Source organism: Cygnus olor, chromosome 3 (assembly GCF_009769625.2).
Source record: "Cygnus olor isolate bCygOlo1 chromosome 3, bCygOlo1.pri.v2, whole genome shotgun sequence".
In the NCBI taxonomy this organism is placed as follows: domain Eukaryota; kingdom Metazoa; phylum Chordata; class Aves; order Anseriformes; family Anatidae; genus Cygnus; species Cygnus olor.
Window position 1 is genome coordinate 108,202,546 of NC_049171.1, and position 18,414 is coordinate 108,220,959.

The window sequence follows — 18,414 nt, forward strand, 5'->3', positions numbered from 1 at the left end:
AGGGGGGGGCACGCGCGCGTGGGGCCAGCACGTGGCGGTGGCTGCCGCAGCGCCCCCTGCTGCTGCTGCTACCACCACTGCTGCTACTGCTGCTACTGCTTCCAGTGCTGCCGCTGCCCGCCCCGCCCCGCGGCATCCCGGCAGGCGGCGCGGTGCGGGCGGCATGGAGGGCGGCCCGGTGCCGGTCGGCGGCCAGCAGCGCCGCTTGAGGCGGCGGCCGCGGCCCCGCGGCGGGGTGCAGCGCGACCTGCCCGCCGCCCACATCGACTCCTTCAACTACGCCATCAGCGAGGGGGTGTACCAAGCCCTGCAGGTCGGGGGGAGCCGAGGGGGGTAGCTGAGGGGAGGGTGCGGGTGGCGGTGCGGGTCCAGCTGAGGCGTGTGTCCCCTTCCTCCGCAGGACATCTCCCCGCTGGAGTTCGCCCTGAGGAACAGCCGCGTGTCGCTGGCCATCGCCGGCGCCGCCATCTCGCCGCCCATGGTGCCGAAGGGGGCCGTGTGCCGGGAGGTGAAGGTCTACCCCGCCGAGTGCCGGGGGCTGCGCAGCACCTACCGCGGCAAGATCACGGTGAGCCCGCCCAACCGCGGTACATTCCTGTTTTTGTTTCAGCTAAACGCCTTTTTCAAGGCTCACCGGCTTCTGGGGTGTTCCTGAGAGTCGTGTCCCGTGTGCGGTGCCGGCGAGCTGGCAGCGAAAGGTTTTCTTCAAACTGAGCTCTGAAGAGACCCCATCTGCTCTGTCATTTCCTTCCCCCCCCCCAGGACCTTAATCATGTTCCTCCCTCTGCTGTCGACTTTGTGATGAAATCCGTCAGTTCAGAAAATCCTAGGAGGAGACACGTTTAAACTTACAATGTTATAATTAAAATCCTTTTTTTGCCTGGATCTAGGTTTCAAATAAGCCCAGAATTATAAATTCTTGTTCGTATCATCTGCTCATTAGTTTTTTGGATTGCTGCGACATGTGACTGGAGAAGAAGCATCCCTAGCAAATACCTTCCTCTGCCCTGTGGATGGCCACCGTGTTTTCTCTTACAGTTCTGTAACTGGGACCGTACTGCACATTTCCATGTGTCCACTGCAAGGGAATGCTTGCTTGCAGTTTCAGCTTTTTTTTTTCTTTTTCTTTTTCTGAAGCATTACAACAAGTAGGTAAAACCTACTGCAATTGAAACATCTTGTATGAACATAAAAGTGGGGCATTCGCACATTGTTCACAGCAGTTTTCCCAGTGACTCCTGGATTTTGCTGAGCTAGAAATGCTTTCATTCTTCTTAACTATATTGTTTCCCTTCTTTTTTTTCCTATGCATATTTAATTGTTTTTTCAAGCTGTGTAAATGTTGGAACAAAACATTTTTCTGTGCCTTGTGTGAGAAAGTCTTGCTTGTTCTTGTCCACTCTGCACTCTTGCGCAGGAAGAAGCAGTGTCTGATCATTCCCTGTCTTCACCACACTGCTTTTAACTGCAAGTAGCACTATCAAATTATTCTCAGTTCTCCAAGGTAAGTGCCATAGTCTGCTGGGCAGCTTGTCACACAGAAGCCAGTTTATGCTGTTGGTCATCGTTTAAGCTGGAGCCCAGAACTGTGCAGAAGTTTCAATGTAAGGCTGCATCACAGATTCAGAGGAGGCAGAGTTAACAGTTTCCGCTCCATTTCCTAATAATTCCTAAGAAGTGTTGCCAGGTGTTGAACCACGTATTTCATATTAAAATACCAATGTTTCCTGAGTGACAGTAGATTTTTTAAAACTCATTCATTATTCTGCACATAAAATCGGGGTCGTTTGCTTCTGCTGGACATTTTATCACTTTGTTTCTTACAGTCAAGGCATCATCCTTCTCCAAACCCACTGGCAGATCTTACTGTTGTAAATAACTTTTCTTTAACAGCACACTTTTCTTTCTCACCTTAAAGTCCATTTATGAAAACGTTAAGTGGACAAGTCTTAGGAAAGGCTTGTAATCTGGATGTCTTTTCATTGAACACTTTTTCTTCTACTTTTTTCTTTTAACTGTGTGTTAACGTCTGAGGCCTCCTTTCATATCCTGTGGCTTTCATACCCTTTTCTATTTTGGCTGCTTTTTTGAGAGGTCTGAAAGGCAAAGAAAACTCTAGTCAACTTCATACACCTTATTCGCAGCTTCTTTACTTAGTTCTGTACTTGTATGATTTTCTTCTGGAAACTCCTGTTGACTGTTTACCAGAGTATATTACCTATGTATGTACTAGTTTTGCTTTTTATTATGATTACTACAATTTTACAGTGGCAAAAGTTGATGAAACAGATTGGTGATTATGTTAAATGTGCAGTTAATATGTGAGGAAAGTAAAAGGGCAGCTTACTTTGCTCACTGTTTTTGTTGTATCATTTTAGGTTGACATCAGCTGGTCAGTGAATGGCATTCCACAAGGGACTATTAAACATCCTGTGGGGTATATTCCAATTATGGTGAAGTCTAAATTGTGCAGCCTCTATAATCTTTCTCCCCAGGAGCTCATCCAGCACCATGAGGAGGAAGAGGTAATGAGGATTTTGCAGGTCAGGAAAATCTGCGTTTTACATGAGCGGTACATTAGGCCAACAACTTACAGGACTTGAGCATTTGTATTTTAAGTTTGACTTATATTCTCTGAATGTTTGGTCTTTACGGCGGTTCTGTACAACGTCTTAAAAAATGTTAAGTCTCAGCTGTGTTCGAATACAGGGATCTGTTTGGTGCCACTGCCTGCGGTTGCGGTCTGCGACTTGTCAACTGCTAACCAGCAATTGAGGCTGTGTAGCTGAGTGGGCCGCTGTGGAGGCAGACTTGGAGAGCAGGCATTGAAAGAGTTTTTCTTATTTTTGGTTGTCTTCTACAACAGTTTTCTTACCTCCTCAGTAGCATGTCATCTATGGGCAGTTAAATACAGAAGAACTTACTGCTGATGTTTGCTTGCTCTTTTGTGAGCAAAAAACAATGAAAGAAAATCTACAATGGCGAGCTATTACTGGCCCCTCTACTATGCCACTTGTACCCTTACTCCTAGTATTAATTACTAGAACACTTTTTTTCTAATGACACACAAGTTGGGGAGCTATAAAATTTATTGGTGTTAAGCTTATATGTGACCACAGAGAGGTTTTCTGCACCAAAGTTTCTTTTTGTCTAAAAATTCAAATTTAGAACTTAAAAGTATTTATTAAAAAAAAAAAAATCAACTCTTCAGAGCTGTTTACTTGGCCACATAGATTTTTTTTTTTTCTTCCTTGAAATGAAGGAACATGCATCCATTTTCTTGCACTGTATGCTAGAATTAGACTTAAAGGTCACTGACAAAGAGTGCAGCCTTTTCGACTATGGTGCTGAAATGTGTGTCTTGCTGTTTCTTAGCTGAAATATTAAATGTTTGCTTTCACAAAATAATGTGAGCATTTTTTTCTTTTACTTAAAATGTTATGAATTTTTAAGCACATTAAAAGCATTATTCTTTTTTTCTTCTGGCAGGAAATGGGAGGCTACTTCATAATTAATGGCTTAGAAAAAGTTATTAGAATGCTGATTATGCCCAGGCGAAATTTCCCTCTTGCAATGACAAGACACAAGTGGAAAAACAGAGGCCCTGGCTTCACAGAGTATGGTAAGCTAAGAAGCTTCCCGCAGCATCCCTCCAGTAAATACATGTGGACAAACAGAAACGACCAACTATAGCTGATTTTTTAAATTGCATAATGTTTATATTTTGAGACAAATTTTACTGCAAAACCAAGGAGGTTGAGAACACCGTAATGATGAAAGTATGAAACAGGTACTTGCCTTGTGGGGTTGTCTGAGCTGCCCATGCTAAGCAAGGAGATTGTATTCCAGGCTGTGGAGTACATGAAGTTGTTGTTATATGGAAGGACTAACTGGAACCCTACGTTCTGTAGAAGTCAGTGTAAAGTGTTGAAGTTGTTTCAGTGAATTTGGTTTTCTGTACTCCAAGATGCCATTTGTAATTTACATAAAACGGATTAACTAGATTCTTGGCTGTTCCATAGCTTTGTCATGTGTACTCAGTTGGCATTAAACCAGAGAAGTTAGGGTTTTGCACTCAAAGCATTACCATCTGCTGATTTCAGTGAACCATGGTGCTTCAGAACACACTGCAGTTCCCCATGAATTTATTTTGAGGGAGGGCCGGTTTAGACAGTCGCATTTGTTCTATTTTAATTTCTCCTGCAGTGGACATCATAGAACAGGACCAGGAAACACTGCGTTGAAGGTACTGCCCTACTACAGAGATGTGACAAATTTGAACCACAGTGCAATTAGGAAGAGTACTTGTGTTGCTGTATCTTTTGACCTACAGTTCCAGATAGAAGAGATGAGTCTTGGGGCTTCCCATTTCTTAAAAGCTTTATGCATCTTGTGAACCTCTCAGCAAATGCAGTGGCTGCCTGGAGATGTTTGTCATTAAGAACTAAACTGAGCTAGTATCTTTATTTGAAATGGGATGCTGATGCTGAAATCAGTGATCTGTCTGCCTTGTGTTCTCAACCACGAAGTACCAAAACTTCACTAAAGACCTAATGAATCGTCTCACCTGTTCGGACTTGTCACAGAAATGCAGTCAGTTGGTTTTGCACAGCTCACGTTGGTCTTTGCTTGTGTTAATTTTTGCAGGAGTAGTGATGCACTGTGTTAAGGAGGAGCACACTGCAATAAATATGAACCTTCACTACTTGGAAAACGGTTGCGTCATGTTGAACTTCATTTTTCAGAAAGAGTTGTTCTTCCTTCCCTTGGGATTTGCTCTTAAGGTAAATAGTGCTTGTGCTGTCTCTGTTGAATAAAGACAAGTTTCAGTATATACTTTCCATTTTTGAGTAACAAGAATCAGCTAATTCCGTAAGAAATATTTTCTGTCATGCTTCCTATATTGGCTGAAGAACTGTAGACCAGACTGAGCCTGTACATGTAATACCATGCACAGTTGCAGCAGAGGAAGTGCATGCAGGGTAAAGAGAGGAGGGGGGAGTTTTGCAAAGGTTTTATGGCTTCTTACTAATGAATGCTGTGGATGAATGGAGAGTGTAAGGGTTTGGCACCTAATCTGATAGGTCTTGGGAATCTTTTTAAAGCAGAATGACCTTACAAGAAACGGTTCAGTTCTCAGCTATATTAGTATTAATCATTAAAATCAAGTAGTCTCACGTAAAAGTAAACCAGTAAACTGGCTTAATTTTTGAGGAGAAAAATGAAATGCTGTTTCTGATTGGAACTGAAAACAGGTAAGAACTGGAAGACAAAAAACAGTAGTGTCTGAGCGCATTGGGTTGGTTAAACTGTTCTTCAGATAGCAGGCAAAAGTTTGACTTCGGTCAGGCTCTCCAAATTTCTCCTTTAAAAGCGTGTTTTCTCTGATAGCAGAGCCCAGGGTATTTCAGCTGTGTATTTTACATACAGCAGCCAAGTGTTGGAGCAAATCAGAGGCCTGTGGCACTACAGCTTGTCTTCCACTGCATAAATTGGTCTCCAGGAATTTGTGTGTACTTACAACCTGCTGTATTTGTGTTGCTGTTGCATGATACATTTCACTTTTTCTCCAGTCCGCTGTCTCAACAAAAGTAGTTACCAAAAATAGGTAATTACTCTTAGTTTTGATAAGCAAGGGAATTATACGGACTTTGTTAGCTCATGAGATCTCAGGTTAAGCAGGCTGTGTTGTCTGAAGTTTTACTTCTTTCAAGAGTAGGCACTCCCTGGACTTTCATCCCCCCCAGCATCAGTTGAGCTTAGTTCTGCACTGGTTTTTTGTGGCCTGTCCAGGTCCTGCTGTGGCAGCCTGGTTCTTCTGTTCTGGCTGCAATTCCAGTTCCTCCTTGCTGCGTAACCACCTCACGTCCTGGCTGAGAGGCAGCGTGTGCTGTGGCTGGTTCTAGATTGTTCATATCACGACATATCAAGCGGCAGAATACGTAACTGCTGAGGTTGCATTGCCCCCTTTGAGAAAGAAATCTGCCTGGATGTATTTTTCATGCAGCCTCCATTTTTAATGAGCTTTTTGAAGGCTTCTTAAATGTTGTGGACAAACAGTTTGCTTAAAGACTAGGGAGTTTTCTCGGCAAATAGAGAAGTTATTGGCGGGCAATGTATTTGCTTAACCCTGACTTAAAGAAACAATTAGGCAACCGTTATAACACCCAGACCTAAGAACAGTGGATTTAAATATGAGCTTTAGAACATGAAATGCTGAAGCTAAAGTGAATTGTAATAGCCTTCTAAAGAGGCTTTAGAGACTAAATTGTCTTTTGATTTCTGTGGCGATAAGAAGTAGCTTGAGACAACGGCGAATTAAATTCATGTTTCTAAGTGAGCTTATTAAGTAAAGAAAAAAAAGTATATATACATATGTGTGTGTTTGTATAATATATAAAAAATACAAGTAAATCTAACCTAAACAAAAGAAGCCTGTTAATTTAGAAGGTGTGAGTCTGTTTGTTTGTTTTCCAAGGGTTTCATTAGATTGGGCCTACTTGTGATCATCAGTTTATTAATATCCTCAGTGCTACTCTTGAAGCCCCTTAATCCCACAGTATTTTTCAGTTTGCATGGTGGAAGGGTGTTTCCAGAGAAAACTGAAGAACCTAAATCATTGGGGTGCCCTGCTTCTTCAGTGTTTTATGGCCCAGCATTGTCATGGCTGTTTGTTTTTTTTGTTTTCTGATCTGACACCCTTTTGTCTTTCAGGCATTAGTTAATTTCACAGACTACCAGATTTTTAAAGAGCTGGTCAAAGATAAGGAAAACGACACCTTTTATGTGAACTGCGTTACTGAGATGATAAGAGCAGTAGCAGATGCAGGCTGTTACACGCAGCAAAACGTCCTCGAATACCTTGGAAAGAGCTTCAGAGTAAAACTGAACCTCCCAGAGTGGTACAGCAATGAACAGGCAGCAGATTTCATTTTCAAGTATGTATTTATGCATTTAGGAGTGCGTGATTCAGCGTGACTGCACTGAAATTACAAGCAACTTTAAGAATACTCTGCCATCACACTGCCTTTGTTAAGATTTTCATGCACACATAAAATGATAGCCAGTGGCTAGTTCTTTGTGGGACTTGAGGATATTCTGTTAATCTGTAGTTGTGTTCTAAAATACCAATTTTACAGATTGACACAAACATCTACAAAAATGGTTTCAGGAGAAGGGCATTCATTGTTATTTAGATGTAGTTTTCTGTTGTATTTGATGAAAAACTGGAATGTTCACTTAAAGAAAAGAAGGTTCAAGGTACGTATGTGGACTGCTCGAAGTTAATCTTGTTGGCCAGCAGTACTGGCACTTCCTCAGCTGTTTCACACAGTAATGGGCAACTGTTATGAGAATTGCATTTATCTATTAAAATGGTAGGAATTAGATGTTTAGAAACCAGATTAGCTTCCAGATGTTTTAAAATCTAACTTCTTTCATGGAATAAGTTAGGTTTGAGATGTCAATGTGATGAGCATTCAACCAAATCATTTATTTTTCAAGTAAGCCTTAGTTCTATGAGAGGTATTTAGCATTTGAAAAGGATCATTTGGGATGGCCATGCCCTTGAGTACTTGTAAATAGGGGGGGGTGGTTAGGTTGCTGGAAACATTAAGGCAGTCTTCAGGTGCCTCAGAGGGGCACTTACAGTGCTGGAAGTACAGCACTTTGTACTGAGAAACGGGTGGATAATTTCAAGAAAGTTATATTGTAATTCTCTTTGTTCTAAATACTCTTATGTGTTTTTTTCCCCTCTGATATGTTCTGTACACCTTGTCTGTCTAAGCTGGGGAGATAGAGTGGGAATAGTGGAAAGAATTAATTGGGATGTATCATAACTTCTGCCTGGCTAGAACTTACCTCAGAATCGGCCGTTGGAGGTTTGTCTTTACGGTGAAGTTGTAAAGGCTTCAGCGGGGGGCAGTATAGAGCAGCAGCAGAAATGGACAGGTCCTTGTGTGCTGACATGCTGAAAGATGATTGCACTTGTGTCTTGGAAGGCAAGTTATTTCATTGGTCTAATTGGAAAGCAGTTTGTCAGCTTAATTGGGAATTAGGAGTAACCTTCCTTTCTGCTTGCGCTAGAATGTTGTTCAGCCCACTTTTTTTCCATGCAAAGGTTTGATAGCAATAGAGGTTCGGATTTTCTGTGGCCAGACAGAAATGTTTTGTGATCTGTTACTAGAATCCAGTTCAGATTCGGAGAGTGGTTTGGTTGCGTGTATGTGGATAAGCACAGGCATGTAACTGGTGTCATACCTACTGTGAAATAACGTGCAAAACTCATCTGTTGGGTGGTTCTTACTCAAATAGCTGTGTACGTGAACTGGACATTTAACATGGGAGTTTGTAAAATCAGTTTTTCAGAAGGTTCACCTTCATCTAATCAACCAGGTATATCTTTTTAGCTAAAAAAATGTTTTGAGATAATTTAGGAAGAATGTGAAGAGCAGCTAGCATGAAGAGATGGTGTTAGTTGTCCTTCTTTCTGTTCCTTCAGCAAGTGTATCTGCATACACCTAACAGACAGAACTGAAAAGTTCTACCTGCTTTGTATGATGACCCGAAAGCTGTATGCTTTTGCCAAAGGGGAGTGCATGGAGGATAATCCTGACAGTCTGATGAATCAAGAAGTGCTTACGCCAGGACAGCTTTACCTTATGTTCTTAAAGGTAAGATCATATCTGATATCTCCCCCCATACCCACTGCTCCTGCGTGGGCTCCTCTCCACAGGCTGCAGCTCCGGCCTGGCCTGCTCCTGCGGGGGCTCTCCATGGGCCGCAGCCTCCTCCAGGCCACATCCACCTGCTCCACCGGGGGCTCCTCCACGGGCTGCAGCGTGGAGATCTGCTCCATGTGGGACCCATGGGCTGCAGGGGGACAGCCTGCTCCACCAGGGGCCTCTCCATAGGCTGCAGGGGAACTTTTCTCCCAGCAACTGGAGCACCTCCTGCCCTTGTTCTTCAGTGACCTTGGTGTCTGCAGGGCTGTTTTTGCTCATATTCTTTGATTCCTCTCTCCCAGCTGCTGTTAGACAGTGTTTATCCTTTTCTTAAATCTGCCTCTCCCAGAGGCCCAACCAGTGTCACTCACTGGCTCAGCTTTGGCCAGCAGCAGGTCCCTTTTGGAGCTGGCTGGAGCTGGCTGTGATCTGACATGGGGCAGCTGCTGGGAGCTTCTTACAGAGGCCACCAAAGCAGCACCCCCACTACCAAAACCTTGCCACATAAGCTCAATACACTGTTTTGTTTTTTTATAAGAATTCAAAGTGGTCATGGGTATGTTGTTCTGTTTCCTTTTCCCTGTTTTTTTATAGTATCCAAGACTACATTATAAAAATCTAATCCCCTGTCTCACAATTTTGTGTGACCATGGCCTTCAAGTTTTGGTGCCTAAATTTGCTTCATGACATGGTTTTAATTCATCACTGTATTTAGTAGGCTAAACAACAGAGTTGGTCTTGTGGTCAGATTATACATATGCTTTCAGCTTTGGGGCTCGTTTGCTTTTTATGAAATTCTGTTACAGTACTTTATTTACTAGAGTCACCACCAGTCTGGGTGGAAGTGATTGCTAAGATGTCGGATGGGCTATTTGTTGCGGGTCTGCACTGGCATGATAATGCAAGCACTTAGATAAAATAAAGTCAGTATAGGAAATCTGGTCGGAAGGCTTTCACTTTGCTGAAAGTTGTCCATCCTGCTGATTTCAGAAGATTTCTGTAGTACGCGTAACCAATGAGGCACTCATAATTTGAGTCTCCATTTTCCAGTTTTCAATTTAAACCTCTCACTTTTAAACCATAGGAGAGGCTTGAGAACTGGCTGCAATCTGTTAGATTTGTTTTGGAGAAGAGAACAGAAAAGGCAGATATCGACATAAATGCTGACAGCTTGATGAAGGCATTCAGCCTGACAGCAGATGTTACCAAGGCATTTGAGTATCTTCTTGCAACTGGCAACCTGCGATCTAAAACTGGTGAGTCTTAAGGCTTAAAAAGTCTTTTTTCCTGTTACATAGTATGAGAAACAATATAAAACTGAGCTTTCAACTGAAAGCAACTTGAATGCAGAAATGATATACTGTGAGTTAATGAAGACTGGTTTGGGGAAAGGGATAGTTGAATAAAAGGGGGGATTTGTCTTCAAATGTAGATTCTTCTTATGCATGGTATAAAACATGTTAGTTATTAAAGCAAAGCCTCTACACAGATAAATAGTAGAAACTGAGTTTAGCATTGTCCAAACAAGCAGCCATATTTTTATTTCCCAAAGACTATTTCTTAAAAGATACTACGTAAGACAGAGAAGGGGTGTTTGTTTATCAGGACTGCCCCATTAGTAACGTGAGTTTCAACAGAGAGAAACTGCTTCAGTTTAATAATGTATATTTCAAATTTTCGTTCTGTTTTTCTGGCATATGGAGTGTGCTGATGTGGTTACTTAACGCTCACTAGAAAATGAAGTGAGATTAGAAGGCTGCAGAATTTTGTTAAGAAGTACCAGGTGCAAATCCCCAAGTCACTTCACTAGGAACAATTTCCAGTTGTTTCTAAAAGAAGTTGTGTTTTAAGCCATAGCTTGGAATTTAAAGTCTCTAGGTCTTCTACAAGTCACTTAAATGCACGTGTACCTTCTGTTGTTGGGATCCTGTGTGAGCATCTTCAGGTCTTACCAGTGAGAAATAGGAAACAGCCTTGTAACATTATGCTTTATGTGTCAAAGCTGGGCGACGTCCTGGCATAAATCTCATTTTTGTTCCTAGGCCTGGGCATGTTACAGGACAGCGGTCTGTGTGTGGTGGGAGACAAGCTGAATTTCGTTCGCTACCTTTCCCACTTCCGCTGCATACACAGAGGCTCAGCGTTTGCCCAGATGAGAACCACAACTGTACGCAAGCTGCTGCCCGAATCCTGGGGGTTCCTGTGTCCGGTGGACACCCCTGATGGAGAGCCCTGCGGTCTGATGAACCACATGACAGCTGTGTGTGAAATAGTGACAGAGATGGTGCCTGTGAGAGACCTTCCACCTTTGTTATGTGCCCTAGGTATGTTTTACTGGCTTGAACATTTAATAAAAGCAGTTCCTTTTTACTTCTTACTTCCTTTTTACTTTTCTGCCCTACAAACCCGTATCTGGGAAATGTTCTCCAGATACCATTATTGTAAATTCTTAACTTGAGAAGATGAAATCAAGCTAAACTTGTTCTTACTGTGCTTCTGCTTAATGGCAAGTAGCACGTTGCTTATATAGGCTTGTCAACCTTCTGGAGAACAGAAAGTTCAAAATAAATGTGTTAGCCATGTACTGTCAAGTGAAGATGTTCACTTGAATGCAAGGAATTGCACAGTACGAGCTGTGAGAAATTGAATGAAACTCTGCCTTCCTAACGCTGGCAGTGACTTTAATTAAACTGCAGCTCTTCCAGTGATTGCTGCAATAACGGGAGTCCTGTGTCATTCCAAAAATTGTTGGGGAGTGGGTGGGGAATGGCATTCTCAGTTGTGCACATCTTACATTTTCCATCAAGTCATCTACAGCTTTTCACTCTACAGATGGTCTAAATTTTCTGATGTCTCGTGAAGCTTTTTGGTGTGGATTTGAGGCTTCCTGCAGAAGTAACGTGTGCTTTGTGTGGTTCTTTTTTTTTTTGGCTGTTCCTTCTCACAGGTGTTGTCCCCATTGATGCGACTCCAAGCAGGCCTTATGCTGAGTGTTACAGAGTGGTATTGGATGGTGCTGTGGTGGGCTGGGTGGAGTGTGACCTGGCTCCTCAGGTTGCAGAAGCCCTCCGGCGTTTCAAGGTTGTCTTGTTTAAAATGTGACTTAGTTAAACGTCCTCGGTATGCAGTGGTCAAAAATAGGCATGTTTAGAACTTTTTTCATAACTTCCATTTATTTTTTAAATATAACCTAATAAGATATTTTGTCAGCATGTTAGTAACGGAGTGGGTTTATCAGGTTTTTCTTGTTTACATTCATAAGTTTAGTCTGTTGGTTTATAAACTTGTCATTATTACAGATCTATTTATTTTTTTTGAAAAAATAAGTACTCTGACCTTTTCTTGGTGGAGAATTTTCTAGAAATATTTTTTAAATCTGTTCATCTTATATTACGAGCTGCATCTGTGGTTGGTATTTTCATTGTGGGCATAACCTAATCTGTTGGATGCAACTTAACTAAAGCAGTATTGGTTTGTATTTCTAAATTGTTATTTCATTGCACAAACAGATAACTCAAGAGAAAAGATTTCCTGCACGGGCAGAAGTGGTCCTTATCCCAATGACCGGAAAACCCAGTCTGTATCCGGGGTTGTTCATTTTTACTACCCCTTGCCGGATGGTGCGGCCTGTCAAAAACCTGCTGTATGGAAGGAAAGAATGGATTGGCACTCTGGAACAGGTGGGTTTTGCATATTTCCTTTATAAAGTGCCAGAATAACAGAATAATAGTATTACAGAGGTATCCTGCATCAAAAGCACTATTTTGTGAAGTATTTGTCGAAGGAGCTGAGAATGGGACATAGGGAGATAGTGCTGAAGAGCTAGAATAGGTGGCAAAAGGGTTTTATCACTTCTAGCTGGTAAGTTTCTGGTACGTTTCTTACTGGTGGACTGTAGGGGTCTTTGAGATACTTAAGTCTGCTTTCAGTATTAACATAGTCAAGATTTTTTTAGGTGAAGGATTGCTGTCTTGTGTGTACTGTCTCATCTTGGTTTATATCATGGCTGCTGAGGGCAGTCTGCAGAAACAAGTAGCGGCTTGCTTGGGAACTTGGTGATTTGGAACAAGGAAAGGAAAGGTGACATCTTACTGCAGTTTTATATTTTCAGACTTGCTTTCCTTGCAGTTAGCTGTGATTGTAGTAGTAGTTTAGCAGTTGTCTGATGTTTTTCTTGCCTGCACTAAGGTGCAGACAACAACCACAGCTAAAACTGAAATGAAAAGTCATCAGAGGCAGCTGTATTTTGCTTTCTTCCTGACCTGATTGGATTCTTGCAGATCTTCATGAACGTGGCCACCATGGAGTCAGAGGTGGTTCCTGGAGTGACCACTCACCTGGAGTTCTTCCCTCACAGCATTCTGAGTGTGGTGGCCAACCTCATCCCCTTCTCCGATCACAACCAAAGTCCACGAAACATGTACCAGTGCCAGATGGGTAAGTACTACAGTACCTAATGCTGTGAGTCCCCAGGCAGGGGGAGGTGAGGGGTGGAGGAACCTCTTGTTTCTATTCCAGTGTGCATCCCTACAGTCCCAAATAGCAGCTCTTCCCAGCAGTTGTTTCAAACTCGAGGTTTATTGCCATGAAAGAAATGACTGTCGGAGAAGTCAGGTTTATCATGCTGGCAGCCTTCCAGTGGGCAGTTCTAAACAGCAGCACTCATACTGCCTGTCTTAAGTCTTTAGTAAGTTGTTGGCATTTTCTTTCTGTTTTTTAATTTGAGGTTGTTGATCATAGAGACAAGTATGGGGCACTGCACCAGCTGCTTAGGGGAGTTAATATCTGACAACTGTGCTGCCATCCCCGCAGCTGCCAGGTTGACCTGCTTCTTTCTGACTAGTAACTAGAGCAGAGGCTGTGCAGTAGTGCAGGTTTCTTTGCCACCTGTTTTCAGTCACTGTGATGTCTTGACACTCAGTTTTCAGAGGACAGTTACTAGGCATCTGTTGTGGGATAGTAATACAGTGCTGTGGCAACAGGGTGTTTTTTTCTCGGTCAGCTATTTAAATTGATTTATTTGGTTGTCTGAAGGCAGTTGGGATAGGGTATGTACGTGGGGTTTCAATCGTCTGATGTGCAAGTGACCTGCAAGAAGCTTATTTAAAACAAACAAAAAAAAAAAGCAGGCTAAGAGAAGCATGTGGGTAGGAACTGAGAGCAGCTCTCATTACCTCCACAGCATATTACATTTCTGACAATATTATCAGAAAGATGTCCTTAAAATGCTGCCACGTTTTCATGCTTTTCTGAAAGTACCCATGTAACTCTGTAAAAAAAAAAAAAACTTGTTTTTCCTGCCAGTATATTTATCCTGGCAGTAGCAAATGCTTCGTGACCTGGAAATATGTCAAGTATGCCTCACTATGGGAAACTTCAAAGGGGGAAAAAAAAACAAAAAACATTATCGGAGATTCTGAAATTGCAGAAAAGACAATAAATTACAAATATTTCTTATGTAATACTATGAAGGGAATTGAATATTGTGCGTGGCTCATAGAAACTTTAATAACTGGACTTAAAGCAATTATTAAATTCTACAATTTTTAAAATTGATAATTTCTCTAACTCATTTCCAGCCTTGTTCTTAGCAAGATACCTGGAGGATGAAACGTGGCTTAACTTTGAATTGATCCTGAATAAATCCAACTTTCTTTCTTTATAGGAAAGCAAACCATGGGGTTTCCAGTTTATAACTACAGGGACCGCTCAGATAACAAGCTGTACCTCCTTCATACTCCCCAGAGCCCTCTGGTGAGGCCCAGAATGTATGACTACTACAGCATGGACAGCTACCCAGTCGGTACCAACTCAATTGTGGCTGTCATCTCCTACAGCGGCTATGACATGGAAGATGCAATGGTAAGCCACCAAAAGAAGGAATTATGCTGTCCTATAAAGGAATTTGGTGTGGGCAATGGTGGAGAAGGGTGGTACGCAGCTGAGAAGAGCCCATTTTCTGCTTCTGCTAGTCCATAGACTCCATTAGGGCAGATACAGGAGCTCAGCTGTTAAGGATCTTCTGCAGATTGTGTTTGAGGTACTGAGAGTAGAGCAGAGCTCCCTCGTGAAAGGCAGTGGGCTTCCAGCACTGATGACAAAATGGGGGTGGAGGAAGCTTGGGCCTGTTGGGATGGTGCTGGGAGGTTTTGTTGAGGAAGGCAATGTTAAAAAGATGAGCATCGGATCAGAATGGAAATGCTTTCTTTGAAGTTACTAGCGAATCTCTAACAGGCCTTTTTTCTTCCTCTTAGATTGTGAACAAGTCTTCCTGGGAGAGAGGGTTCGCTTACGGAAGCGTTATCAAGATGGAGAGCATTGACCTTTCCCTTAAAGCCAACAGGGGAGACGATAATTTGGTATTTGGTGTCAGGCCTGGTGATCCAAATGTTGCAGAGAAGTTAGATGCTGATGGACTGCCTTTTATTGGCTCCATCCTACAGCCGGGGGACCCGTTCTACAGCTACATGAACCTCAACACGGGGGAGGCCTTCACTGTGTACTATCAGTAAGTTCAGCTTGTCTCTCCTGGCCCCAAACATGCAGTTGTGAGCAGTCTGATAGCAGTGGCCCCTGATGAGCTGCATGATCTTCCCAGGGTTTCTTTTCCTCCTCACATGGCCACGAAACATGTACGTGTTGATGGAACGTGAAATTCGTGGTACAGGTGACTTAGGTGCATGTTTTGTGGCTTTTCTCTAAGCCAGTGTATGCTGAAGAGCTGCAAAGCCTGATTTACCCAGGAGACAAATCTGAGACTGGTGAAAAGGTTGCTTCCAGAAATGTTTTGCTGTCTCCCCGGAACTGTTCCTCTGTCCTTTTCTGCAGCATTTTGTTAATTGAATAGGAAATAGTGTTCTGTCCAAAAAAAACCACAAACACCACACCACCAATGCACAAAACAACAACAACAACAAAAACAAAACAATCCAACAACGACAAAATAGAAGAAAGTGCTTGGTCACCAAAGACTGCACTCATATGTATGGAGTTATCCATACAGCTTGAGGTCCTCTCTGTGTCTCTCTACAACATTTATAGTGTGAGGATTATGCTATTTATTCATGTTGAGAAGGCAAATCAGATCATTATTTGGATTCCTATGGAGAGGTGTAGTTCCCTGCCCTCAGTGTTGGCTCCTACCCCCAGTTTCCCCAGGGACCCTGCACCCTGAAGTTCTCCTTAGTGTCAGAAGTGTGCTGCATACACTGCCAGGGCTTAAGCACAGCTAGGAAGAGATGAACAGAGGCTTTGACTTAAAACTTTGAACAAGCTTGCAGTTCTTTTTTTTTTTTTTTTTCCCTTGCGATGGCCTGTACTTTGGTTGCATTCGGCACAGAAAAAGAACAGCTCTAAAACAGAAGTTAATCTTAGGTTCGTGCCTTCTGCAAGTAGCGTTCATTAGGATTTCAAAGGACAAAGGGAAAAAAAATAACCCCGTTTGTGACATGGACAAAATGTATGTATTCTAAAGCTGTTGCCTCCAAAACACGTTGAGAGTTTGGGCTGTGTAACACAAGTTAAGCCTGCAGCAGGCACCCACCATGTGAAACATCAGGCTGAGGGTACACGTGGCGAAGTAGCACACCCCTGAACTTGTTGGCAAAGGCCGTGTCAGCTCACACCGTGCCTTCACTCTCTGTTCCCGAGTCTTCCTCTCTGCTTTGCTCTAAACATATTTATTTATTTTAGTATCCCACCAAGGCAGTGAGAATTTACTGGGGAGGCAGGGCTGCTGCTGCCTTAAAACAAAACAAATGTTTTCTCAGATTGGGTGTGACATCGATGAACCTGGTTTAAATGATTTTCATTTGAAATCATGGATGGCACACTACCTGATCGCATGGCAGCCTGCAGCTGTGCTTCTAGCATTAGAAACAACAAATGGATGGCACTTGTGTGATGCTTTTGTATTGTTTTTTTGCTCTAATTCTTACGCAGTCTGATTTCCCTGAATGGTGTTTCCCAAGAAATGCAGTGATCCCCAGCATTTTATTAGACTAAAAAAGTGGTTTGGTTTCCTTCCTCTGCTTCCCTTTCCTAAAAATCACGAGCACGTCTGACACCTTTGCTGTGAATGTTTCTCTACCCACACAGGAATAAGGAGGTGGGCATTGTAGACAACATCAAGTTATGCAGTAACGACCGTGGCACCGGGAAATTGAAGAAGGCTTGCATCACCGTGAGAGTTCCCCGAAATCCAACTGTCGGCGACAAATTCGCCAGCCGTCACGGGCAGAAAGGCATCCTGAGCCAGCTCTGGCCGGTTGAAGACATGCCGTTCACGGAGAACGGGATGGTTCCAGACATCCTCTTCAACCCCCACGGGTTCCCCTCCCGTATGACCATCGGGATGCTAATCGAGAGCATGGCGGGGAAGTCGGCAGCACTGCACGGTGTCTGCTACGACGCCACTCCCTTCACCTTCTCGGAGGAGGACTCGGCTCTGAAATACTTCGGCGAGACTTTAGTGAGCGCGGGTTACAACTTCTTTGGGACGGAGAAGATGTACAGCGGGATCAGCGGCCTGGAGCTGGAGGCAGAGATCTTCGTGGGAGTCGTGTACTACCAGCGCCTGCGCCACATGGTCTCGGACAAGTTCCAGGTGAGGACAACGGGCCCTCGGGACTCTGTCACCAACCAGCCCATCAAGGGAAGGAACGTGGAAGGTGGGATTCGCTTCGGCGAGATGGAGCGTGACGCACTGCTGGCCCACGGCACGTCCTTCTTGCTGCACGACCGCCTCTTCAGCTGCTCCGATGGCTCCGAAGCCTACGTCTGCACGAGCTGCGGCAGCATGCTCTCTCCTCTGCTGCAGCGGCCGCCACCTTCCTCTGTGGCGAGCAACAGGAGGTATTCCTGCTTGCTGTGTGGCAGGGTGGACACCATCCAGGTTATCCCGGTGCCCCACGTCTTCCGTTACTTCGTGGCAGAGCTGGCAGCCATGAACATCAAGCTAAGGCTGACGCTGGAGCAGTGATTGTGCTGCGGGGAGGGAGGAAGCACGCGTTAGTCCTGCGTTTGCCCCCGGAGGGTTTCAAGCTTTATGTCAGTTCTCAAGTTCTTAAAACGGTTGCAAGGTTAATTAGAGGTTTGTATTGAGATGGGGCTGTCTTAGCAACTCGTGAAGCTGCATCGAGAAGAAATGCAGCTCCGCCGCCATTTGTTTACCCTTCATAAAGGATCACTAGCTGTCGAGATACGGTGTATGGAAATCAAGCAATATCAGTGCTCCCACCAGGAAAGTGTGGGGGGGGGGTTCCTCGTTCTCTGAGCGCTGGCTGCAGCCACAAAGACAGAGAGGTCACAGAACAGCATGAAGTGAATGCTGGGACTAGACAGTGCGTTGCACTGTTCTGTAATTCTTTATTTTTATTTTATTTCTTGCATTTGGCTGAAGAACAAAGTAGATGGCTTTGCAGCCTGGCACCTACCTTGGCTCCAGCAGCTCTGCGGTGCTGGGGGAGCAGGCACAAGGCACAGGCTCCCCGTCTCGAGTCCCTGGAGGCAGCAGCACAAGTTTGATGCCAGCCACGTCTCCCCTGTTCGGGGAGAGCCGGGGTGGCGCTGGGACCTGCTCAGCCCCGCTGCTTGCGGTGAGGGCACAAAGGAGAATTTTTCACTTGTTAAGAGTTCTTTATATGTTTCTTAAAAAAATAAAATAAAATAAATAATAATTCTTTCGGAGCTG

General features: G+C 43.7%; 1 protein-coding gene across 1 annotated transcript; it reads left to right on the forward strand.

Moving 5' to 3' along the window:
* The first annotated feature begins 143 nt into the window (after positions 1–143).
* On the forward strand, positions 144–18,410 carry POLR1B (RNA polymerase I subunit B). Its single transcript, XM_040553669.1, has 15 exons — positions 144–313; positions 401–568; positions 2,379–2,525; positions 3,490–3,622; positions 4,648–4,784; positions 6,715–6,938; positions 8,501–8,672; positions 9,808–9,979; positions 10,766–11,047; positions 11,671–11,804; positions 12,233–12,403; positions 13,004–13,160; positions 14,389–14,585; positions 14,978–15,231; positions 16,821–18,410. The coding sequence occupies exons 1-15, from the start codon at positions 164–166 to the stop codon at positions 17,701–17,703; spliced, it is 3,381 nt and encodes a 1,126-aa protein (XP_040409603.1). The 5' UTR covers positions 144–163; the 3' UTR covers positions 17,704–18,410.
* The last annotated feature ends 4 nt before the right edge of the window (positions 18,411–18,414 follow it).

What these genes read in the sequence shown, in the direction of transcription:
- POLR1B (XM_040553669.1), top strand. Translation starts at nt 164, where the DNA reads ATGGAGGGCGGCCCGGTGCCGGTCGGCGGCCAGCAGCGCCGCTTGAGG. An exon ending in AAGCCCTCCGGCGTTTCAAG is followed by an intron (nt 11,805 to 12,232) that starts GTTGTCTTGTTT and finishes TTGCACAAACAG; the next exon opens with ATAACTCAAGAGAAAAGATT. An exon ending in ATGACATGGAAGATGCAATG is followed by an intron (nt 14,586 to 14,977) that starts GTAAGCCACCAA and finishes TCTTCCTCTTAG; the next exon opens with ATTGTGAACAAGTCTTCCTG.